This window comes from Neoarius graeffei, chromosome 1 (assembly GCF_027579695.1).
Source record: "Neoarius graeffei isolate fNeoGra1 chromosome 1, fNeoGra1.pri, whole genome shotgun sequence".
Taxonomy (NCBI): Eukaryota; Metazoa; Chordata; class Actinopteri; order Siluriformes; family Ariidae; genus Neoarius; species Neoarius graeffei.
In genome coordinates this window covers 73,060,739-73,085,603 of record NC_083569.1, presented here as the reverse complement: position 1 = coordinate 73,085,603, position 24,865 = coordinate 73,060,739, and the positions used below count along the sequence as shown (strand labels likewise).

Genomic DNA, 24,865 nt, shown 5'->3' with positions numbered 1-24,865 from the left:
CATTGTCTTGCTGAAAGAAGATTTTGTCTGGATGGCAGCATATTGCTCTGAAACGTGTATATATCATTCAGCATTAATGATGCCTTCCCAGATGTACAAGTTACCCATGTCATGTGCACTAATGCACCCTCATATCATCACAGATGCTGGCTTTTGAACTGTGCAATGATGATAAGTCGGATGGCCCCTCTCCTCTTTAGCCTGGAGGACGTGCTGTCCATGATTTCTAAAAACAATTTCTAATTTGATTCTTCAGACCTTGGGACAATTTTCCACTTCGCCTCAGTCCATCGTAAAAGAGCTCGGGCCCAGAGAAGGTGGTGGTGTTTCTGGATATTGTTTATATCTGGTTTTAACTTGCATTTGTGGATGCAGTAATGAACTGTTTTCACAGACGATGGTTTTCTGAAGTGTTCCTGAACCCATACAGTCATTTCCACTACAGACACATGTCTGCTTTTAATACAGTGTCGCCTGAGGGCCTGAAGATCACAGGCATCCAATGTCAGTTTTCAGCCTTGTTCTTTTGCATACAGAGATTTCACCAGATTCTCTGAATCTTTTAATTATATTATGTACCATAGATGATGTAATCCTCAAATTCTTTGCAATTTTACATTGAGGAATGTTATTCTTAAATTGTTGCACTGTTTGCCCACGCAGTCTTTCACAGAGCGGTGAACCCCTCCTCATCTTTACTTCTAAGAGACTCTGACTCTCTGGGATGCTCTTTTTATACCCAGTCATGTTACTGACTTGTTGCTAATTAACTAAATTAGTTTTTTTCACATTACACAACTTTTTCAGCCTTTTGTTGCCCCGTCCCAACTTTTCTGAAACATGTCGCTGACATCGAATTCAAAATGATCATATATTTTTTCCAAAAACAATACAATTTCTCAGTTTCAACATTTGATATGCTGTCTATGTACTATTTTCAATGAAATATAGGGTTTCCAAGATTTGCAAATCTTCACATTGTGTTTTTATTTATGTTTTACACAGTGTCCCAACTTTTTTGCAATCAGGGTTGTAAAACCGTAGTGATTAATAATGACTTTTCCACTGTCTGGGTTTTATAGACATGGAAACGATAGGAAGTGTGATTCATAAATGTTCATATGAAGATAATAGAAACAAAAAGGCCAAAAAGTCTTTAAAATTCTCAGTTTGTCAAAAGTACGGTCTCTTAAAACATTCTGATGTGACCTCACATTCATAACGTTGATAACCTGCTACGTATCTATAATATGGACACGGATATTTTACTGAAAGATCACATGACCTCGTGCAAGAAGTGACTGTTGAAATGTCATATCCTTGATGCTGGAATTGCTAAAAGCTACTGTAGTGATGGTTGCAGAACTACAGAGATCAAGGTATTGAAGAGCAGGCAGAGGCTGAGAGAGAGAGAGAGCGAGAGAGAGAGAGGATGGGGTGTGGTACCTCCTGCTGGTCAGGGCTGACAGAGTCATGAGCATGCTCCTGAACGGTGTGTAATAAACTCAGCAGCCTCAGTAGAGTGTCACAGTTACATGAAGGCAACAGATACAACAGGTGCTGCAGGTATGTCAACTGATCAGCGCCCCACAAATCTGTAACACGTATATGCCATGTTTATACATAAGTACATGCAACTGTGTGTAGATCCGTGTGTGCGTGTGTGTGTGTTTACTATTAGCATGCAGAAAGGCGCAGTATAGCTCTCTAGGCAGCAGAGGGTCAGGCATGTCCCTCAGGAACTCCTTTAATAGTGCTGCCACATCATGAACACTGTGTTCATCATCCAGTACAACATCTGTTCCACTGTCAAAGTCCTCACGCAACTGAGAACAAACACATACAGAACACATTTTAACAGATGTGCAAAAACGCAAATGAACAACATACCATCTAGACATCCATATATAAATATAGAATTATTATTCTAGACTCTTCTAAGAGCCTAACCTCTTTTTTACTAGGATGAGCATATGTTTTTAATGGAGAGCACTTCTGTAAGTAAGACAAGGGCATCTGTGAAATTCTATAATTGCTTTATATACATAACGTACTACAGACAGCCTTGAAGGAAATTCACAAAGGAAGAAACTATTGAGGCGGCACGGTGGTGTAGTGGTTAGCGCTGTCGCCTCACAGCAAGAAGGTCCGGGTTCGAGCCCCGTGGCCGGCGAGGGCCTTTCTGTGTGGAGTTTGCATGTTCTCCCCGTGTCCGTGTGGGTTTCCTCCGGGTGCTCCGGTTTCCCCCACAGTCCAAAGACATGCAGGTTAGGTTAACTGGTGACTCTAAATTGACCGTAGGTGTGAATGTGAGTGTGAATGGTTGTCTGTGTCTATGTGTCAGCCCTGTGATGACCTGGCGACTTGTCCAGGGTGTACCCCGCCTTTCGCCCGTAGTCAGCTGGGATAGGCTCCAGCTTGCCTGCGACCCTGTAGAAGGATAAAGCGGCTAGAGATAATGAGATGAGATGAGAAACTATTGAAGGTGCTACGCACACTGAATATATAAAATCCAATGTAAATAATATAACGTATAGAAAAGGTCAGAGGTGGACAGTAACGATGTACGTTTACTTGAGTACTGTACTTAAGTACACTTTTTGAGTATCTGTACTCTACTTGAATATTATTTATTTTGGAAACTTATAACTTTAACTTCACTACATTTGAACAAATATCGTACTTTTTACTCCACTACATTTCTATCAAGGTCCTCGTTACTCGTTACTATGAAGCAGCTTTGAAAGTGGATGTTTTTTTCTTTTCTTTTCTAAAATGTGATTGGTTTTTTTGCAGGTGACACTGAGACAGTCTATCAGTAATCACTAGGGTCACGTCACGTCCATAGACTGTATAAAATCAATTCAATGATTTCCCAGTAGCATTATCTGAACACGATCGGTTGATGGCAGAATGGAAGGAGGCAGTTCTTCTGGGGAATGCACGCACCCATGGCTTTACCTGGAACCCATGTTTCAGTTATCTGAAAGGATTAAAGATTAGTTTCATTTTAAATGTTTGCCAAAAACGAACCACATCACAGCCTACAAAAACTCGCCGTCCAACCTGCGGAAGCATGGTGAGGTATATAAATGTTTTATTCCAACAGAAAGTTTGCAACGAAGTTGTCTGTGCTTTTAGAGCTAGCAATATCGTTGCGAACGTAGCTATGCAGTCTGGTTAGTCAAATGACTTCCTATGGATTTGCCCACCAAGTCGCCATCACCTTGTCCACGGCTAATGTTTACACATAGCTAGTCAACTTGGACACAGTTAGTTAGTATGTAAAAATGGAGTTACGCTAAAATAAATAACGTTAACTTATCTGAAGTCCTTTCAGAAATATCTCATCTCATCTCCTCTAGCCGCTTTATCCTGTTCTACAGGGTCGCAGGCAAGCTGGAGCCTATCCCAGCTGACTATGGGCGAAAGGCGGGGGACACCCTGGACAAGTCACCAGGTCATCACAGGGCTGACACATAGACACAGACAACCATTCACACTCACATTCACACCTACAGTCAATTTAGAGTCACCAGTTAACCTAACCTGCATGTCTTTGGACTGTGGGGGAAACCGGAGCACCCGGAGGAAACCCATGCAGACACGGGGAGAACATGCAAACTCCGCACAGAAAGGCCCTCGCCGGCCATGGGGCTCGAACCTGGACCTTCTTGCTGTGAGGAGACAGTGCTAACCACTATACCGCCCTTTCAGAAATATGTTTTAGCACAATCTTGCCAAATAAACAATGTAGAAATCTTTCTTTTCTAGTAGCGTTAGCTACCCAATATGATTTCGAGTTTGAAAAGAGTTTGCTAGCGTCAGGTGGAGCTTCACTGACTAGCTAGCTTAACATTAAACCACCATGATGCACAGCATGCGTTCATTTTGTGAATTCACATTTCTGCCTTTGGTAACGGCGTTAGGTTTTGTAAGCGTTGTGGCAATAATACAACAATGCGTTGACAGAAAATGTACTTTTAATACTTAAGTATTTTTAAAAGCAAGTACTTCAGTACTTTAACTTAAGTAAAAATTTGACTGGACAACTTTCACTTGTATCGGAGTAACATTTGACCAGTGGGATCTGTACTTTGACTTCAGTAATGATGTTGGGTACTTTGTCCACCTCTGGAAAAGGTATGATAGTTTGAGTGTGTATCACTGTTGAAAAGGAGGCTGCAGGCTTTAGCTTAACTGACACTAGGGGGTAGTGTGAGCTGAGACTCACTTGGCGGACTCTCTTTTTGGAGCTTCCTACTCGGAAAATCCCCACCGTCTGCAACCCTGGAGAGCAAAGAAGAAAGTCAAATGAAGAACACTGAATCGGTTTACTCTTTTTCTGTTCTGTGTATGTCAACTCTTCTCCAAACATGCTATTTATGACATTACAAACTGTTTGCTATTCACAAACATCAAGTCTTAAAAGTTAGACAGGTCTATTACTGTACATTTGTGTGTATCTTCTAAAAAGCCAGCAAGGTCATTTATACATGTACTGAGCAAGACACAGAAATGAAGTGTTTAGCAATGGGTCACTAATACAGTTAATTATGTCTAAAGATATAAATTGGATATGTGAAGTTTAAAGTTGAAAAATACACATGTAAGATAATTAAAAATCCCATTAAATAAATTAAAGGTGCAGTCAGCTAGTTTACAGATATTTTATTTGATTGATTGATTTCAGTATCCATGAGAGAGAATAATTGAAGCCAGTATCTCACTGGGCTGCGACAGCCTGCGACTAGTTGGAGACACAACAATTGTGATAAAATATGCGAATTAGCGACAATTTTCACTTGGAATCACATTGAATTGATATTCACGTATTTTACCGCAATTGTTGTGTCTCCAACTAGTCGCAGGCTGTCACAGCCCGGCTTTCCCTCGGCAGGCAGGGAAGTAGAGGAAGCCTCACGGAAACTGACTTGAGAAGGGTTCACGACGGCTTTGCGACACCAGTGACACATTTGCAGCTATTTTGAGATAAATTTTGTCGCACAAATTTTTTGAACATGTTCAAGATTTCAGCGACGAAGGAGCGACACTTTGCGACTCATGCAAGGAAATTGAGAAGCCCCGCAAATGTTTCAAGACACTTTTGAAACTCTCTCACGAATGATGTTCGCAATTTGTCGCAAGCTGTCGCAGCCCAGTGAGATACTACCCTAAGGGCCTCACTCAAGGACCTTCAATGGAAGTCCAGGTAGTAGAGAAATCTGTAGCCCAAAACCTTAAACACTGAACCACCCAATATTGATGGAAGTTAGCTGAAACTAGCCTCAACTCAAAATCCAGACAAAACAGCTTCTCCCTTCAGTGTTACCTCCAAAACCACATCCCCAAAACACCTGCACACATGCACTACCTGGGGTAGAAAGTAGTCCTGGGCAATGGGCCGATATTTAACAGTTATTCCACAAAATTGAGTCGTACATGAGCTGATAGCCGACAGGGCGCATACGGTAACACCGAGTTGGCTATAAGCCATGTATGACGAGATTGATTGGAATAACTATTTTATTCTATCCACATTCACTGAATTTTGAGAAACAGAGCATTTTTATTTTTTGCAAATTCAATAAATAAAAACTTTATACAAAAGTCCGACAAAATCATTTCCGCTTAGAATGTAAACAAACCGGCGAAAGGACAGTAACAATTTGTGAAAAATGCTGTAATAATAATAATAATTCTTGAAAAATCAAAAAGATATGTTCTTACCATCAAATACTTTTATTCCATATTTTGTTGCATTTTTATTGTATTTTTGGGGTTTTCGAGTAGAGTTTTTATTTCGTCCTCGGTTGGTTCAGCAACATGCGCTGCCATTTTGTTTTTCTCTACTCATGGTATATGAGCTGATATCCTAGCAGTAGAGTAGCCAATCAGAGCGTGCGATTGCTCATGTCCAGTGAATGTGGATAAAATAAAATCAGATATCAATGATGATTGACAGGAAGTAATCACCCACAATGCAAGGGAGAAAATAATTAATCGAGAAAGTAGCAATAACCTACAAATAATTTCTGTTACTGCCAAACAGCTGATAGAGCCTTTCTTCTAAACCAACCTAGCATCCATGTTTTCATCTGGGGAATGGTGGTATGATCGAAATTATTTTTTTTTTAGATATTTTTCCAGCTCTATTAGAAAGGCTGAATGCTTACACAAGAGGAGAACCTTTGTGAATTGACAGGAAACATGATCAAAAGGCAATGTTTTGGTGATCTACAGCTTTTGTTTCTGCTCCAATGTTCTAAGACTGGGCTACCACAGAGAACTGAGTTTTATCTCGAAGTATCTATCTTATAACAATATCAGAATGTGAGGAGAACTTGCAAAAAAAAAAATGTTCAGACTTTAAAAACCACTGACTGCACCTTGAAACAATCTCCTTGTCTGTTTATATAAAGAAAAAAAAAACCATGAGATAACACTTTATTAATCCCAAGATGGAATTTCCAGTGTTACAGCAGCAGGCAAGAAATATTATTGTCTAATATGAAAAAGACGCAAAAGGGTATTACCACATTACCACATATTAAAAAATAATAAAAATGAATGTGCACTGGGCTATGAATGTATGTGCAAAGTAGAATTTCAAACCATAGTTTTGCAGTGTGCAAATATATCGTTATGCTGCATGGAATTGAATAAACCGTTCAGGGACGAAAGTGAACTTTACAGATGAACGAAGTACAGAATTGTACCGTCTGAATGCAGCCGGGAGGAAAGACTCCCGCGAAAGCGTTCCTTCCTGTACTGGGGCAGAAGGATCCTGCTGCTCAATATCCTCTGTATAGCATTGATTTCAGCATGCAGTGAGTATGTGGGTTCAGCCCTGATGACTGAGATATCCTGCAGTGCTCACCGTATGTGTGTATGTGCTGGCAGCAGCGCTCCAGGACACGTGGCACCTGTCTGTAAATGGGGTTCAGGCTCAGCTTGGTCTGTGTGCGGCCCGCTGGTGTCTTCTTGATATCCAATTCATTAGGATGAGAGAGCTGCAGTGCCTCCAGCAGCCTGGACTGACTTTCCACCAGGTCGGAGATGGAGTCCACTGACAATCCTCCCTGGAGACAGACAGAAAAAGAGAAATGAAAAGCCATACAAAGGAGTTTTGACATTTCACCCAAAAGTTAGACATACAGAGAAACAAATGGAAAGACAGAGAGAGCGAGAGAGAGAGATGGATAGGTGAAATTTCAACTGACTTCATCCAACTGTTTCTCATTTGTATGGTAAGAGTGATAAATTATATAGAGAGTAGAGTGAAATTCTCTCGCCTGTTTAATAGTACCATTAATCCAGTGGCGGCTCCTGAATTTTTTTTCAGGGGGGGCAATTTTCCCCTGTTATGTCTACACGGACCGTAAATGTCCACAGGACTGAAGTAAATTGACCTAGGTAGAAAATCAATTGGCCGAACTTGTTTTTGCCTGGTAAATTCAGATATCAATATAGACAATATCTCTTCTCTCCACTAGGTGGCAACACTGAACAAGTTAAAGGTGGCAAACTAAGGTAGCCTAGTAAACTAGACCCACCCGCCTAGCGGCCAAAAATATTTTTGCCTACGAGTGGCAAATATTCATATTTAGTCTGGCTTGCCAGGCTAAAACTAAGGAAGATTCATTGTGAAGCCTTCAAAGCAAAACATTTGGCATCACAATCAATTAATATTACATTACTCATTTATTTTCTCATATTTTTCCAGTATTCTATAATAAGTAGACACAAATTCTTAATTATAAACATATTCTAATTTCTTCAATTCTAAAGAATGCAATTAAAGTGGCAGGATATAAATCCAAAACAAGTGTTTAAGTTTTGAAAAAGATGAAGAAAAGCATAACCATCAAACAAACATGTGCAGCTTAATTATGTGTTTTTTTATATGGAATTGCACCATTTTAACAACAAATAATTCTAAATAAATTCTGCAGTTTTTTTTCCCCAAGAATTCCTCCAGAAAGCCATGCCTTAAAAGGAAATTTAAAGTATTACAAGCATGTCAATGAACACAAAAGGCTTTAGTTATTTAGCTATATACACACAAGGTTACACAAGGTTTTGTAGTCAGTACAACTTGGCTTAACAAGTTGGAAAAAAGGTACGGTGCTGCTGGCTCCAATGAACACATACTGTACAATATATAAAAACTGAAAATATGCTTAATTTACACCAAGTCAGAGAGAACTTGAGGCTACTGAAATATTCCAAGCATGGCAATGTTAAACTAACATTGGTAAAACAAAAACATGGCAATGTTAAACTGCCATTGGTAAAACACACACACACACACACACACACACAAAAACAACTTTTGCCTAGTAAATTCAAATATCAGATATCACTGTACCGTCTGCTGTGCTACTTCCAGGGTGGAAGAGAACGCAAGGGGAGCAAAAAAGAGCTACATCACAGCCAGCTAGCCAAGTTTTCCAGTGGTACCAGTTCTTGTTAAAACCTCTTGAGCAGGTCTTCTCCCCCTTCGTAGACACTTGCTTGATGTTTAAATTCGGTCTAGGAGGTCCTAGCTGTTTGATTGCTGTTTTCTCCTCATTGGTACGACGACTAAAGGGAACTTCTTTCAGAGACGCTATCGTATTGTTGCACTCAACACTCGCTGCCATCTTCATAGAATGTTCACACATTTCCTGCGCAAGTTGCGTTTTCCAGCCCAAAATTATGTTCAAAACCCGCAAAAATGCACTTAAAATTGCCCAATCTGGCAACACTTGCGTGGCGCAACAGGCGTATGACGTAAGCACGCTGCTTGTGCGAGCACATAAAACCTAATAGAAAATGCATTGGGAGCAGGATTTTCGAAAAAAACGTACATACCATTACAGTCAATGGGAGATTTTGGGGCAAATCTGAACCTGACAGAAATCGCCCCAAAAGGGCGTGGCTGCACCAGGCGCGACCTTAGCCTGATTGGACAATGACATTACTGTTGCCGTGGTAGTAGGAGTAGATAAAAAAAAATCTCCCTCCCTGTTTGGGAGTGCGTCGCCCAAATCGCCCCATTAACGAGCCGCCAGTGCATTAATCCAAGAAGCTGTTCAGCAATTTATTCAGATCCTTCATTCCCATTCTCAACCTAATATGTCTCCAGAGCAAATCACGTTTCTTTTCTCCTCAGATTAGTTTATCAAAACCCAAAAAGACTCAAATTTAGATGAGTTTGACTCAGCTGTTGAACCTTTACTATGCTTATAGGCATAACAATTTTTGGAACCAAATATGTTCATCTATCCATCCATTATCTGTAGCCGCTTATTCTGTGCAGGGTCGCAGGTAAGCTGGAGCCTATCCCAGCTGACTATGGGCAAGAGTCAGGGTACACCCTGGACAAGTTACCAGGTCATCACAGGGCTGACACATAGAGACACACAACCATTCACATATGGTCAATGTAGAGCCACCAGTTAACCTAACCTGCATGTCTTTGGACTGTGGGGGAAACCGGAGCACCCGGAGGAAACCCACGCGGACACGGGGAGAACATGCAAACTCCACACAGAAAGGCCCTCATCAGCCACTGGGTTCGAACCCAGAACCCTCTTGCTGTGAGGCGACAGAGCTAACCATTTACACCACCTTGTCGCCCAGCTGAATACAGGATTTCATAATTTATTGAATATTTTGATTTAGTTTATTAAGTTAACTTTGAATATAATGGTAAATAAATGTGAATATGTACTGTATTGTGGATTATGTTGCACCTAGCACATTTATCTATTATATTATTATTATATTTGTACAATTGTCGTTGCATTTTGAATGGTGGAGTGGTATTAGTTGTTGCTTCTTGCCCCGTCCCACCCCTCTCAGTAGACAGGTGACTGCAGCACCTGCGCTATATGTGTTTTTACCTTCCGTGATGGAGGACACTCAATTCAGGCATGCAACCATACAGTTTTAGACCGCTGCAAAGCACTGGTTTGTAACTTAAATACCGTCGCTGTAATCAAGAATCACAACCATTCAACTCCACTAAGGCTGATGCTTTAATTTTTACGTTGGGAATAAATTACTGAAGCGAAACAAAGTTTTTGGATTTGGAATTTATTTGGGCAGCGCTTGAGCATGTCGAACAAGGTGTGTAAGCCTATTTGAGTCACAGGAGTAAACTGAAGGACATTTCTTTGAAACCGATTGCTCTTATAACAATGAAATAAAGACAAGGACACAAATATCTCGGGTAACATTTCTTAATGCTGAGAATGCACATTTGATATGTACAGAAGTAGTTACTATATAATATCTATCATGATCTAACTACAACCCCGATTCCAAAAAAGTTGGGACAAAGTACAAATTGTAAATAAAAATGGAATGGAATGATGTGGAACTTTCAAAATTCCATATTTTATTCAGAATAGAACATAGATGGCATATCAAATGTTTAAACTGAGAAAATGTATCATTTAAAGAGAAAAATGAGGTGATTTTAAATTTCATGACAACAACACATCTCAAAAAAGTTGGGACAAGGCCATGTTTCCCACTGTGAGACATCCCCTTTTCTCTTTACAACAGTCTGTAAACGTCTGGGGACTGAGGAGACAAGTTGCTCAAGTTTAGGGATAGGAATGTTAACCCATTCTTGTCTAATGTAGGATTCTAGTTGCTCAACTGTCTTAGGTCTTTTTTGTCATATCTTCCGTTTTATGATGCGCCAAATGTTTTCTATGGGTGAAAGATCTGGACTGCAGGCTGGCCAGTTCAGTACCCGGACCCTTCTTCTACGCAGCCATGATGCTGTAATTGATGCAGTATGTGGTTTGGCATTGTCATGTTGGAAAATGCAAGGTCTTTCCTGAAAGAGACGTCGTCTGGATGGGAGCATATGTTGCTCTAGAACCTGGATATACCTTTCAGCATTGATGGTGTCTTTCCAGATGTGTAAGCTGCCCATGCCACACGCACTAATGCAACCCCATACCATCAGCGATGCAAGCTTCTGAACTGAGCGCTGATAACAACTTGGGTCGTCCTTCTCCTCTTTAGTCCGAATGACACGGCGTCCCTGATTTCCATAAAGAACTTCAAATTTTGATTCGTCTGACCACAGAACAGTTTTCCACTTTTGCCACAGTCCATTTTAAATGAGCCTTGGCTCAGAGAAGACGTCTGCGCTTCTGGATCATGTTTAGATACGGCTTCTTCTTTGAACTATAGAGTTTTAGCTGGCAACGGCGGATGGCACGGTGAATTGTGTTCACAGATAATGTTCTCTGGAAATATTCCTGAGCCCATTTTGTGATTTCCAATACAGAAGCATGCCTGTATGTGATGCAGTGCCGTCTAAGGGCCCGAAGATCACGGGCACCCAGTATGGTTTTCCGGCCTTGACCCTTACGCACAGAGATTCTTCCAGATTCTCTGAATCTTTTGATGATATTATGCACTGTAGATGATGATATGTTCAAACTCTTTGCAATTTTACACTGTTGAACTCCTTTCTGATATTGCTTCACTATTTGTCGGCGCAGAATTAGGGGGATTGGTGATCCTCTTCCCATCTTTACTTCTGAGAGCCGCTGCCACTCCAAGATGCTCTTTTTATACCCAGTCATGTTAATGACCTTTTGCCAATTGACCTAATGAGTTGCAATTTGGTCCTCCAGCTGTTCCTTTTTTGTACCTTTAACTTTTCCAGCCTCTTATTGCCCCTGTCCCAACTTTTTTGAGATGTGTTGCTGTCATGAAATTTCAAATGAGCCAATATTTGGCATGAAATTTCAAAATGTCTCACTTTCGACATTTGATATGTTGTCTATGTTCTATTGTGAATACAAGATCAGTTTTTGAAATTTGTAAATTATTGCATTCTGTTTTTATTTACAATTTGTTCTTTGTCCCAACTTTTTTGGAATCGGGGTTGTAATAAAAACAAGAATATTGCACACAAATCTCCCCCCGCCCAAAAAAAAAACAACAACCCACAATTCTGACATGTTTGTCATGTATTTGAGTTTATGTTAGTGTTTGTATTGTAAATTCTTGCAGCTGCTTCATGGCCAAAAGATTTTCACTCTATTTTTTTTACAGTACATAACAAAGCTTTCATTCCGTAAGTGGCTGTCTAAGTGAAAAGGCAATGGAAAATACATTAGCCTACAATTACAGCAAATCCTTTTTTAGTCACAAAAAAAAAGTTCAAATGCTGGAATGTAAACACATTTTCAGAAGGGTCCTTCAGTTGTTGAATCAGCTGTCCAGTAACTCATCACTGGTGCAACATTTTCTCTCTCCAACCTCTAGTTCACAGGGCTGGGCTGGTGTAATTTGGTTCAGTGGAAAGACAGATACAGATCTTGGACATTCACGCTGTGCAGTAGCCACCCAGAGAAAGGTAATCTCCATTCCCACTGAGCCAGAGACACCACACAGGAACTGGAGCTATTTTAATCACATAATACCTCCAGGCTATCCACTGCCTGCTTTTCTCACTCCACAGCAACACTGATTAATAATGGAATTAGTAGAGTGAATTTTACTTCATGTTATATTTACTTTACGTTTTGAATCAGATTGGCCTTCTTTCGACTGCTCCTGTACGTTAGGGGTCACCACAGCAGATCTGTTCCACATATTTGACTTGGCGTAGGTTTTACACCGGGTACCCTTCCTGATGCAACCCTCTCCAGTTTATCCAGGCTTGGGACCAGCACTAAGTATGCACTGGCTTGTGCAACCCCAGTGGCTGGCTGTTTTACTGAACCTGCATGTCTTTGGACTGTGAAGGAAACTGGAGCAGAGGAAGTCCATGCACATATGGGGAGAACATGCAAACTCCACACAGAATGGCCCCCGCTGGCTGTGAGGTTTGAACCTGGAACTGTGAAGCGACAGTGCTAACCACTACACCACTCTACCACCTTTGAATCAGCTTGGCCAAAAGGCTTTAATTCCTTTTCAAAAACATCAGCAGTGACCGTAGTTATGGCTGCAAGGCAAATCACAAGTTTATATTAATACACTTGTTCTAAGTTATTGTGTTTATATGGACAGCTCATTCACAGTGAACCTTTATGGCAAGACACTCCACATAAATATCTCATCTCATCTCATTATCTGTAGCCGCTTTATCCTTCTACAGGGTCGCAGGCAAGCTGGAGCCTATCCCAGCTGACTACAGGCGAACAGTTCCATCATTCTGTCGCTAAACAACAGCTGATCACACCGAGGTGCTCGCTGACCGCCGGTATTTATTAGTTTGGTCCTGCATTTCCTTGCCTTCGCAACATAACATCTTTTCTTCTCGCTTTCCGTTACTGTAGTAGGTCTTTCACGTTTCATTCGCACACTCCTCCATTCACTCACTTTCATTCCTCCATTTTTCTCTCCTCTTTCAAATTTGTATCCCACAATGCCTTGTGCGAACGGGCAATTTAGGGCCACATGGCCCTAAATTCATTAATTGTTCTATTTAAAAAAATAATAAAATTGGAAGTCTGTGATTCAAATTCAGTAGCTTTCGGTTCACCAAACAAAAATAATTGGGTGTCGGGGAAAATTCTTTTTATGACCTACACTTGAAAAATCTGACAGGCAGTCTACCTTTAACTTCAAGTGAGAAAAAAGAAAGCCTGGTGAGGGGAAAAAACTGTTTATAATTATTTTAAAGGTGACATATTATGCTCCTTTTCCACAAGTTGACACAGTTCCCTGAGGTCTTAATGAAATGTCTGAGACATGCTTTGGTCAAAATTCCACAATGATAAACCACCACAGCTCCCTGCTCACCCTGTCTAAACAGCAATGTTCAAAACAGCTGATTTGAGTGCCTGTTCCTTTAAATGATAATGAACCACTGCTAACCCCACCCCCCTCTGAATATTCATTTCAAAGGCAGATCTCAAGCCATGAGTGGAGAGACTTATATGAGGGGGCGGGATAATTCTAATGACCTCCACTTGTGACATAGGAAGGGGAGCCAAATCTGAATGGCTTGTTGAAGCACGTTTTCTGAAATAGGCAGCCCAGAAGAAACTGCCTGGGTGTCTTATTTCAGAATTTGTGGATTGATAGGCACTCTAGATACTCAAATATATATGCACAAGCATTGAAAAAGCAAGTTTTTGATAATGTGTCCCCTTTAATGTAAGTGATAACAGGAACTTATTTCATAGATGTTCCACAATATTAAGCATAACCGGATAAAGTATGACATCATACTTTAGTAAAAAAAAATAGAATTGTTGGCAAATTGCTAAAGTATAAAAGGATAAAAGTGACATAAATCTTCATGCGTCATTGCCATGACCAGACTTCCTCAATAAATTCCAGCACCCCAGAGTTACTCAAAACTTCAGTTGGGTTTTTAATAACAATAACTTCAGTGATGGTATGTCTCATCTCATTATCTCTAGCCGCTTTATCCTGTTCTACAGGGTCGCAGGCAAGCTGGAGCCTATCCCAGCTGACTACGGGCGAGAGGCGGGGTACACCCTGGACAAGTCACCAGGTCATCACAGGGCTGACACATAGACACAGACAACCATTCACATTCACACCTACGGTCAATTTAGAGTCACCAGTTAACCTAACCTGCATGTCTTTGGACTGTGGGGGAAACCGGAGCACCCGGAGGAAACCCACGTGGAGAACATGCAAACTCCACACAGAAAGGCCCTCGAATCCAGAACCTTCTTGCTGTGAGGCGACAGCACTAACCACTACACCACCATGCCGCCCGTGATGGTATGTGTTTTATAAATAATACAAATCAAAAGTAATTAGTGACTGGATTATCTTTATGCACTTTATCTTCCTTTGTCTATCTATTACATTATTCGGCAGTATTTCACCTCCTGCCCTGAGTGTTATTTCTAAAAATATACATCAGCACTGAAAGCATTTCTGCAGTTCCCATGTGTATCTGCACAAGAGATTTCATTCTGGATCTACTTTCTTCTTCATCTGATAAAAAGGAGAAATGTCTCTACCACTTTAAATAATCAAGTCTAAGGCTTAACAAAGCAAACACGGATAAGGGAAAACTTAAACAGCTTTAGCAGGTTAACCCCTGTGCACAACCCCAACCCTCCAGCACTATGCACTACATTATCCCACACAGCAGCCGTTACAAAGAAAACAACCACATTTACACACAGACAGCTCTTGTTTAAATGTTTAAAGATATATATATATATATATATATATATATATGGGCGGCACGGTGGTGTAGTGGTTAGCGCTGTCGCCTCACAGCAAGAAGGTCCTGGGTTCGAGCCCCGTGGCCGGCGAGGGCCTTTCTGTGCGGAGTTTGCATGTTCTCCCCGTGTCCGCGTGGGTTTCCTCCAGGTGCTCCGGTTTCCCCCACAGTCCAAAGACATGCAGGTTAGGTTAACTGGTGACTCTAAATTGACCGTAGGTGTGAATGTGAGTGTGAATGGTTGTCTGTGTCTATGTGTCAGCCCTGTGATGACCTGGCGACTTGTCCAGGGTGTACCCCGCCTTTCGCCCGTAGTCAGCTGGGATAGGCTCCAGCTTGCCTGCGACCCTGTAGAAGGATAAAGCAGCTAGAGATAATGAGAATGAATGATATATATATATATATAAAATCTCAAACACAGTCACACAAAGTATGTTAAAGACCTTCATGTATCGCTTACAAATTGCTTTTGTAGTTTGTTTATTTTGTTTCCAGTCTCTTGCTTGTCTGCTGGACTCCAGTCATTTAAAACGGTGCTTTGAAAGCATGTTTAGGCTTTCCAGGGGAGAATTATTGAAAAATTTCCTCAGTATGCTTCACGCTTTAAGTTGTTGTCCAGTGGTCCACTGCTGCGGACTAAATTTCACAAACATTTCATTTTCCCGGAATGCAGCTGAGTGAGCTGATCAGTAAATCAACGAGCCAATCATACACAATGTCTTTATATTTAAAGGAGAACTGAAGTCATTGTTAAACGTGCTTTATTTCTTAATTAACGTGTTATTCAGTTACGTTTTCGGTTTTAGTAACCTTACCGTATATGGTGACTTGTATTGGCAACTAATTGCAATTAAATATTATACTTATCGACCTATTCAGTATTGAGCCATGTTGAATTTAGTTTGTTTGGACCACGGCGGGCGTCACTTATCCGTGCGATCTTCATGAGACTTGTGCGAGACTTCGAAACGTGACGTGTCAGCCAGGTGTCAGTGCCGCCATTTTGAAAACTGTTTTCCAAACGAAATATTGCACAAAAACGAGTTTAAATGACGATTACTGCCTACTTTTTTCAAACTTTCCTTTGCTGTCAAAACAAACAAAACTTCCAGCTTGATTACATCAGCATTCGAAAGAGGGCGCGCGCGTCTTTTGACAGCATTCGCAGACATTGGTCACTTTGATGTCTCGCACAGGTCTCAACGAATTTTGTTTACGGCCATTGCTTTGACATATGGACTGATATATTACAGAGCATATTTCAAACACTCATAACTTGCTATAGCAGTGACAAACTAGCTATCAAAAATGCATTCCTATATTTAATAAAATGAGATAAACAGAGGGTGGCACGGTGGTGTAGTGGTTAGCGCTGTCGCCTCACAGCAAGAAGGTCCTGGGTTCGAGCCCCGGGGCCGGCGAGGGCCTTTCTGTGCAGAGTTTGCATGTTCTCCCCGTGTCCGCGTGGGGGTGCTCCGGTTTCCCCCACAGTCCAAAGACATGCAGGTTAGGTTAACTGGTGACTCTAAATTGACCGTAGGTGTGAATGGTTGTCTGTGTCTATGTGTCAGCCCTGTGATGACCTGGCGACTTGTCCAGGGTGTACCCCGCCTTTCGCCCGTAGTCAGCTGGGATAGGCTCCAGCTTGCTTGCGACCCTGTAGAACAGGATAAAGCAGCTAGAGATAATGAGATGAGATGAGATAAACAGAATGTTGATTATAAAAAAATTGCCTTCAGTTCTCCTTTAAAAGGATAGTTTAGGAGTTTAGTACATGGAAGTGGTATATACACTAAAGGCTTATTCATTCAGTCATGAATCATTCTGTTCTTAAGGGTTCAGAAGTGTAATTTAAGCAATATCACACAAGCAAGAGTGTGTTTATGCTGAATTTCAGCATGGCTGTGGTTCTGTGTAGGCACACGGCTGGATTCTGGGTGCCGTAGTTAATCCTAGCCGTGCTGATACTCTGTATAACTGCATGATTATGAGTGTGTTATTGCTTTTAGACAACAGTCTATTAAACAAGAAATTACTATCAAGGAAATTATGTGTTTGGACACAATATGGTTAAAGTTGGTGGCACGGTGGTGTAGTGGTTAATGCTATTGCCTCACAGCAAGAAGGTTCTGGGTTCGAGCCCAGCAGCCGATGAGGCCCTTTCTGTGTGGAGTTTGCGTGTTCTCCCTGTGTTTGTGTGGGTTTCCTCCAGGTGCTCCGGTTTCCCCCACAGTCCAAAGACATGCAGGTTAGGCTAACTGGTGGCTCTAAATTGACCGTAGGTGTGAATGGTTGTGTGTCTCTCTATGCGTCAACCCTGTGATAATCTGGTGACTTGTCCAGGGTGTACCTTGCCTCTCGCCCATAGTCAGCTGGGATAGGCTCCAGCTTGCCTGCGACCTTGTACAGGATAAGTGGTTACAGATAATGGATGGTTAAAGTTTTGTTTATTTTTGTTCCACTAGTGGAAATAGATCCCAAAGGAGCTAAACTAACTTCATAGCTTTATATAAAAGTGCTTTGGGTGAAATTGGTGTCCCTTCTTCCTTTTCACTTTCATCTGACAAACTTTCATATTTTAAGTCAAACGTTATATTCATAAAAACATATTGTTTGCCACCTCGGCTGATGATTTTGCTCACTCTAATACTACTGTAGTAACAGTTTCAAACTATTAAATGGAATTTTATTTGATGAACACAGATAAGCGGAGTGTTGCCCACAGGGAAATATCTCAGTGTGGTTAAAGGAAATATAAACACTCTTGGAACACCGCTCAGCCAATCAAATTAATGGACTGGAACAAATTGTTGTATAAAAATTCATATGATGTTGGATTGTGTTCAGCGCAGCCCGAAACTAATACAATTATTCAACAAACAGTGTTTGCTGTACTACATACTGTATATTTTATATTATTCTATCCACATTCACTGGATATGAGCAATCATGCGCTCTGATTGGCTACTCTGCTACTAGGCTATCAGCTCATGTACAGTGAGTAGAGAAAAACAAAATGGCGGAGCGTGTTGCTGAACCAACCGAGGACAAAATTTAAAAAACTCTACTCGAAAACAAAACCCCCAAAATACAAAAAAAGCAACAAAATATTGAATAAAAGTATTTGATGGTAAGAACATATCTTTTTTTTATTTTCAAGAATTATTATTATAGCATTTTTCACAAATTGCTGCTGTCATTTCGCCAGTTTGTTTACATTTAAGCGGAAATTATTTTGTCAGACGTTTTGTATAAAGCTTTTATTTATCGAATTTGCAAAAAATAAAAATGCTCTGTTTCTCAAAATACAGTGAATGTGGATAGAATAAAACAGTTATTCCACTCACTCTTGTTGTACATGGCTTATAGCTGACTCTGCACTACACGCCTCGTTGACTATCAGTTCATGTATGACCTGATTTCGTGGAATAACTGTTAATTAACACTAGTGCTGTCAAGCGATTAAAATATTTAATGGCGATTAATGTCGCGACTGTCATAGTTAACTCGCGATTACTCGCAATTTAATCGCACATTTTTGTCACATGAAAAACCATTGTAATTCTCTTATCAGCATGAAAAAGTGAATGGGCTTGCTCACCGTTCGAACTACGGGGGTACTCGGGGGATCCGAGATCCCCTGAAACAGACATGAGATCCCTTGAAAACATGATTTGGGAAATGTTGGGGGGTCTCTAAAATATTGGCAAAATGATGTTTATTGACATAGCAATCGTGTGTAACGGGAAGCATTTGCATATCTGAAGTGAGCGTGCGATGGAGATCCGCACTCTGAGACAAGCGCAAGCACCCCCCCCCCCCCCCCCCAAGGGAAAAAAAGGGACCCCCTGAAAATATCAGCATAGTTCGAACACTGGTTGTACCAATGTTTTTTTTTTTATTGCAGAGCATAACACGTCTTATCACAGCCACTGCAAAGTGGGGCTGGAGCTGCCGATGGGAAAACTAAACCTAAGCCGAGCACCGTGGCTCTTCGGGGGAGGGCAGAGGACTCTGGCTGTGCGGGGCGTGGCATTACAGTCTAGCTGCTATCGTTTTTCTAAGCAAAGTCTCTGTTCCAAGTTCCTGGCAGTTTCAAAAGCTTATGAAAAACCTACATCATGTCACAGAGCGTTAATCTCGCGATAAAAAAATTATCGCCGTTAAAATTGAGTCAAGTTAACGCATTAATAACGCGACATTTTTGACAGCACTGATTAACACACATTTCATTGACACTTACAATTTTGAAACAGAGAAAGATGTGATGCCACAAACAAACTTTCCAACACCGTCATTAGTAGCCATATACAGTTGGTTGTATCCATTACAATTACAAGCCTCTCTCCTACTGTTCCATGGTGTATGATGGGACAAGTTACAAATTGTCAATAAAGCCACACTTATTTTGTTTCCTCAATATACTACAGACACCGGTTCATTTTACTGTCCTACTGATGCGTTCAAATGGAACCTGTGAATTCATACTTTGAACATAAGAAGGCCCAGCATACCATAAAGCTGTGAGAATCTGTTACTTATGCTGCACCAACTAAAACTCTGTCACCAAAATAAACAGCACCTTAACATGGAATTCCTACTTGGAACGTCTGGAAGGTATCCTCAATCCCCAAATATATAATCTCATATCAACATGGCTGCGCAAACTGTAAAGTATCACTTCTCTACTTTTAAAGAAGAAGAACTTTATTCATCACTGGTAGCCATATACAGTTGGTTCTATCCATTACAACTACAACACTTGTGAAATTCCTCTTTGCATTGAACTCATCTGAAGCAGTGAACACACATGTATGTGACCAATGAGCACACACACATACCCAGAGCAGTGGGCAGCTATGCTACAGTTCTCAGGGTGCAGTTGGGGGTTAGGTGCTCAAGGCCACCCATGTTAACCTAACCTGCATGTCTGAACTGTGGGGGAAACCGGAGCACCCGGAGGAAACCCACACAGACACGGGGAGAACATACAAACTCCACACAGAAAGACCCCCATCGGCTGCTGGGCCCGAACCCAGAACCTTCTTGCTGTGAGGCGACAGTGCTAACCACTACACCACTGTGCCACCCAAATGAGAAATGAGATTATAGTAATATTTGCTTTAGCTCAATCAACACACAGATACATTAACCGGTAAAATTTAGACTACTCGCTGTTACTATACAACTTACTGTTTGCTCAGGGTCTTAGATCATGATCCTTAAAGAGCTGGCTAGCTTCTTTGAAATTCTAGTAGGATGTCAACAAGGTGCCCTAGAGTCCCCTCCGCTCTTTAACATCTACATGGACTTTGTGGTGAGAGTAGCCCACAGCAAAATACTGAAAACATTCCCAGAGACTGGCTTTAGGCTGGAGTACTGCATTCCAAATGAAGTATCACTACGAGAACTACGTCACAAAGTACCATCATCGGGTCACAGTCAAATCACTGAACTACTCTACACTGATGACCAGGTTATTTTTGCAAACTCAGCAGAGGAATTTCAGAGCATTCTTTCAATCTATGACAACACTTTCAAACAATTTGGGATGCAGCTATCCTTTGACAAGACCAAGACAGTGGCATTCAATATAGGTGAGGAACTGATGCAACGGGAGTCTCATAACTCTCGGAGAAAACAGGATAAAGTATATCAGAAGTTTCAAGTATCTTGGGTATACCATAACAAACTCTGAACACACCTCATTCTCTGTTCACACAAGAATCGGAGCAGCATTCCAAAAATGGAATGTGTTGTTGACCGACAAGCCCATATGGCTGGTGACTAGAGTTAAATTTTTGACAATGCAATCACGCCTGCTCAATAGTGTCCAAGTATGGGATCTGTCAGAGTATGAGCCCAGCAAAGTGGAAGTGATATGGCATGGCTTTCTTAGAAAAATGGTCCGTGGAGGTTTTGAGTGCAAGAATGCTCCGAGGGGTTGATCGTAGAAGTGATAAGGATCTGAACACACAAAAGGAGGGTGATATTAACTGGAGCTTTAAGATATCCAATAAACAGCTACGGGATATAACCAGAACACCCTCAATTCGTGACTTCTGCTATCTGCAACATCTCAAATATATAGGTCATGTATGCCGGCTGGAAAACGGCGAACCCCAGAAGCAGATGCTATTTAACATGAGAAATTCAAGATGGATATGGAATAGAGTAGAAAGGCTGCTGAGCATCGACGCGCAGCAGGCTAGAAGGACCATGATGGACAGAGTGAAGTTTATGCAACTACTGGATTGTGTATTCAGTCAGTAGTGCCCCAAGGCTGTATGTGAGCCAAGAGGGAAACCATGATGATTTTTTCTCTCCACTTAATAACTCAAAAATATCTCATCTCATCATCTCTAGCCGCTTTATCCTGTTCTACAGGGTCGCAGGCAAGCTGGAGCCTATCCCAGCTGACTACAGGCAAAAGGCAGGGTACACCCTGGACAAGTTGCCAGGTCATCACAGGGCTGACACATAGACAACCATTCACACCTACAGTCAATTTAGAGTCACCAGTTAACCTAACCTGCATGTCTTTGGATTGTGGGGGAAACCAGAGCACCCAGAGGAAACCCATGTGGACACGGGGAGAACATGCAAACTCCACACAGAAAGGCCCACGCTGGCCACGGGGCTCAAACCCAGACCTTCTTGCTGTGAGGTGACAGCGCTAACCACTACACCACCGTGCCGCCCCACTCAAAAATATCTGGATTGAAAATGACATTATTCCAAGTTCCACCTTCCCACTTATGAATTAGGTCGAATGCTGCATAAGAAATATGGACACTCAGCTAATACCTGAAACTAACATTTTAGCTAGATCGTACATATTTTATTTTAAAAAAAAACTTATAAATTTGTCTCAATGGAAATGAGACAAAATAATCAAGAACACCAAAATTTCTTTAGGTATGTTGGTAAATTGCAAAGAAAAAATACAATGCTAATAAAATTAATCTCACATATTCATTCTCTCTCATATTTACCGTTGACGACAGGCTGAAATTTAACGGTCAATGAAGTGTTGAATACCATAAGAGAAGGCCATTCATATGGAACCTTCTTGAAAACACGAAGAATGCCTTACAGGTGATTTTTGAAATCAGGCAATTCTAGATTTACCTAGGTGAATTAGGTCAATATTCTTAAAAGAGATTTTTTTTTTTTTTTTTTTGGGGGGGGGGGGGGGACTCATTAAAAAAGGGGCTTGGATTTTTAGGGGGTTCATTAAAGAATGAGAACACTTCGACATCCACTCACTATTCACCTTTCCCCCTTGTTTCTCACTCACCCCCTTCATATCTTCTATCCTCTCTACCCAAAATTATGCTTATATACTTGTCTTTCTGTCTAAATAATATATAAATGTAACATTATTATTAATTTACCACTTCTTTTACTTTCCTTGCTGGGAATCAAACTCAGAACCTTCTGCTTTGAAGTCCACCACTTTACCACTACACCACAGAAGATTCAGCTCCCCTGAAGAAATTAAACATTCCACTAGATTACCCAACCCTAAGCTTAACCCGAGCCCTAAATCCTAATTCACCTAGGTAAATCTAGAATCGCTTAGGTGACTCCAGATTCACTTGGTGGTGTAGTGGTTAGCACTGTTGCCTCACAGCAAGATGGTCCTAGGTTTGAGCCCAGTGGCTGGCAAGGACCTTTCTATGTGGAGTTTGCATTTTCTCCCCATGTCTGTGTGGGTTTCCTCTGGGTGCTCTGGTTTCCCCCAAAGACATGCAGGTTTGGCTAATTGGTGGCTCTAAATTGACCGTAGGTGTGAATGGTTGTCTGTGTCCATGTGTCAGCCCCGTGATGACCTGGTGACTTGTCCAAGGTGTACCCTGCCTCTCGCCCATAGTCAGCTGGGATAGGTTCCAGCTTGCCTGCGACCCTGTAGGACAGGATAAGTGGCTACAGGTAATGGATGGATGGACAGATTTTCCTGATTTCAAAAATCATCTGTAACAAATGCAACCCCACTGGTCAACAAGTGTGTTCGTATTTTTCAGTCCAAACACATTAGACAGTTCTGTATACTCAAAAACATCTAGAAAAATACATAAGTATGTGAAAAAACTCTCGAAATGGTGGCTGCCATCCATTACTGAATGTGAGGGACTGTGACTACATTGGTCAGATAAAAAGTGCTTACTGACCGGACCAGGAATAAAAAAATAAAAGCTTACGTCTCTGAGAATCTTCAGATTCAAGAGAAAGCAATGAGTTTCGGAGTACTGTTATATCTTCTTACCCGTCTGTGACTGCGAGAGCTGTTGTCCAGGAATGTTGGTGAAAGTGGTTTGCTATGGAGCTCCAGCAGTGATGAGGATGCATCGTCGGAGGTGGAAGCTTTGCTGACCAGGGGCTGGTTTCCATTCTGCTGCCGTTTTTCAGCACGGAAGTGCATGACACTGGCCTCCAACTCCAGACAGTCCCGGCGGCTCTCCTTCAGAGCGTCCTGACGCTGTTTATAGGCCCGATCATTAGCGATCACCTGTGAGAGAGGAATCCCAAATGCCTTGGGGGCTGTTTCTGAGGGCAGGGAAAGAAGAAAAACATTTCAGTTTTTACATAATTTGGAAGGTTATACAATCCTCTGGTTTGGTCTCGTCTAGATTTATTATGCTGTGTATTATCATAGTTATCATAGTTTAATATTCACATCATTGTGTTGGAGAAATTCCATCTAAAGCTAATAAACAGAATTTGAGTGAGCCACAGAATTGGTGTGATCCTTTAATTTCAGTATTATAAAACCATTTATTTGCATTCTGTTCTTCACACCACCAGTAATTTAATTCAATATTGTCTTTATATTTGCGTCGGAGACGGAACAAATGCTACTATGATAATTCAATCTGTAGCTGGACCACCTCCCGGGAAAGAACATCTTATGAAATTCAAGAATATTAACAAACACATTTTTTTAAATGTTGAAAAAAAGAGTTACTGGCAGCACAGTACCATGCAAATAATTGCATGAGTAATAGCTGGAGAGTAATTATTTATTTGCATGGTACTGTGCTGCCAGTAACTCTTTTTTTTTTCAACATTAAAAAAATGTGTTTGTTAATATTCTTGAATTTCATAAGATGTTCTTTCCTGGGACGTGGTCCAGCTACAGATTGAATTATTATAGTAGCATTTGTTCCGTCTCCGACGCAAATATAAAGACAATATTGAATCACTCCAATCCATCCATTATCCGTAACCACTTATCTTGTGCAGGATCTCAGGCAAGCTGGAGCCTATCCCAGCTGACTATGGGCAAAAGGCAGGGTACACCCTGGACAAGCCACCAGATCATCGCAGGGTTGATACATAGAGACACACAACCATTCACACTCACATTTACAGTTAATTTAGAGCCATCAATTAGCCTAACCTGCATGTCTTTGGACTGTGGGGGAAGCCAGAGCACCCGGAAGAAACCTACACAGACTGACCCCCATCAGCAGCTGGGCTTGAACCCAGAACCTTCTTGCTATGAGGCAACAGTGCTAACCACTACAGCACCGTACCACCATCATTCAATCGAAATGCTTTCATATTTAGAGCAGCCTCTGTTTCAAGCACAATTTAAGCCTGAATGTGGCTTTGAAAAGTTGTACAGTTTTAAAAAGAGCTAATCTCAAAATCCTACAAAATGCTCCAGTGACACAATAC

At 41.2% G+C, this 24,865-nt stretch overlaps 1 protein-coding gene across 3 annotated transcripts in view; it reads right to left on the bottom strand.

Annotated features, from left to right (window-relative positions):
* The window catches only part of arhgap36 (Rho GTPase activating protein 36), a 104,769-nt gene that overhangs the window by 7,185 nt on the left and 72,719 nt on the right, over positions 1-24,865 (bottom strand). For all 3 annotated transcript variants that reach the window (XM_060923265.1, XM_060923443.1, XM_060923355.1), the window contains exons 4-8: positions 23,451-23,731; positions 6,881-7,082; positions 4,235-4,290; positions 1,676-1,826; positions 1,447-1,595 (exon numbers count right to left, since the gene is read on the bottom strand). In XM_060923265.1, coding sequence (XP_060779248.1) covers positions 1,447-1,595; positions 1,676-1,826; positions 4,235-4,290; positions 6,881-7,082; positions 23,451-23,731 — 839 coding nt within the window. The remainder of the gene's footprint in view (positions 1-1,446; positions 1,596-1,675; positions 1,827-4,234; positions 4,291-6,880; positions 7,083-23,450; positions 23,732-24,865) is intronic.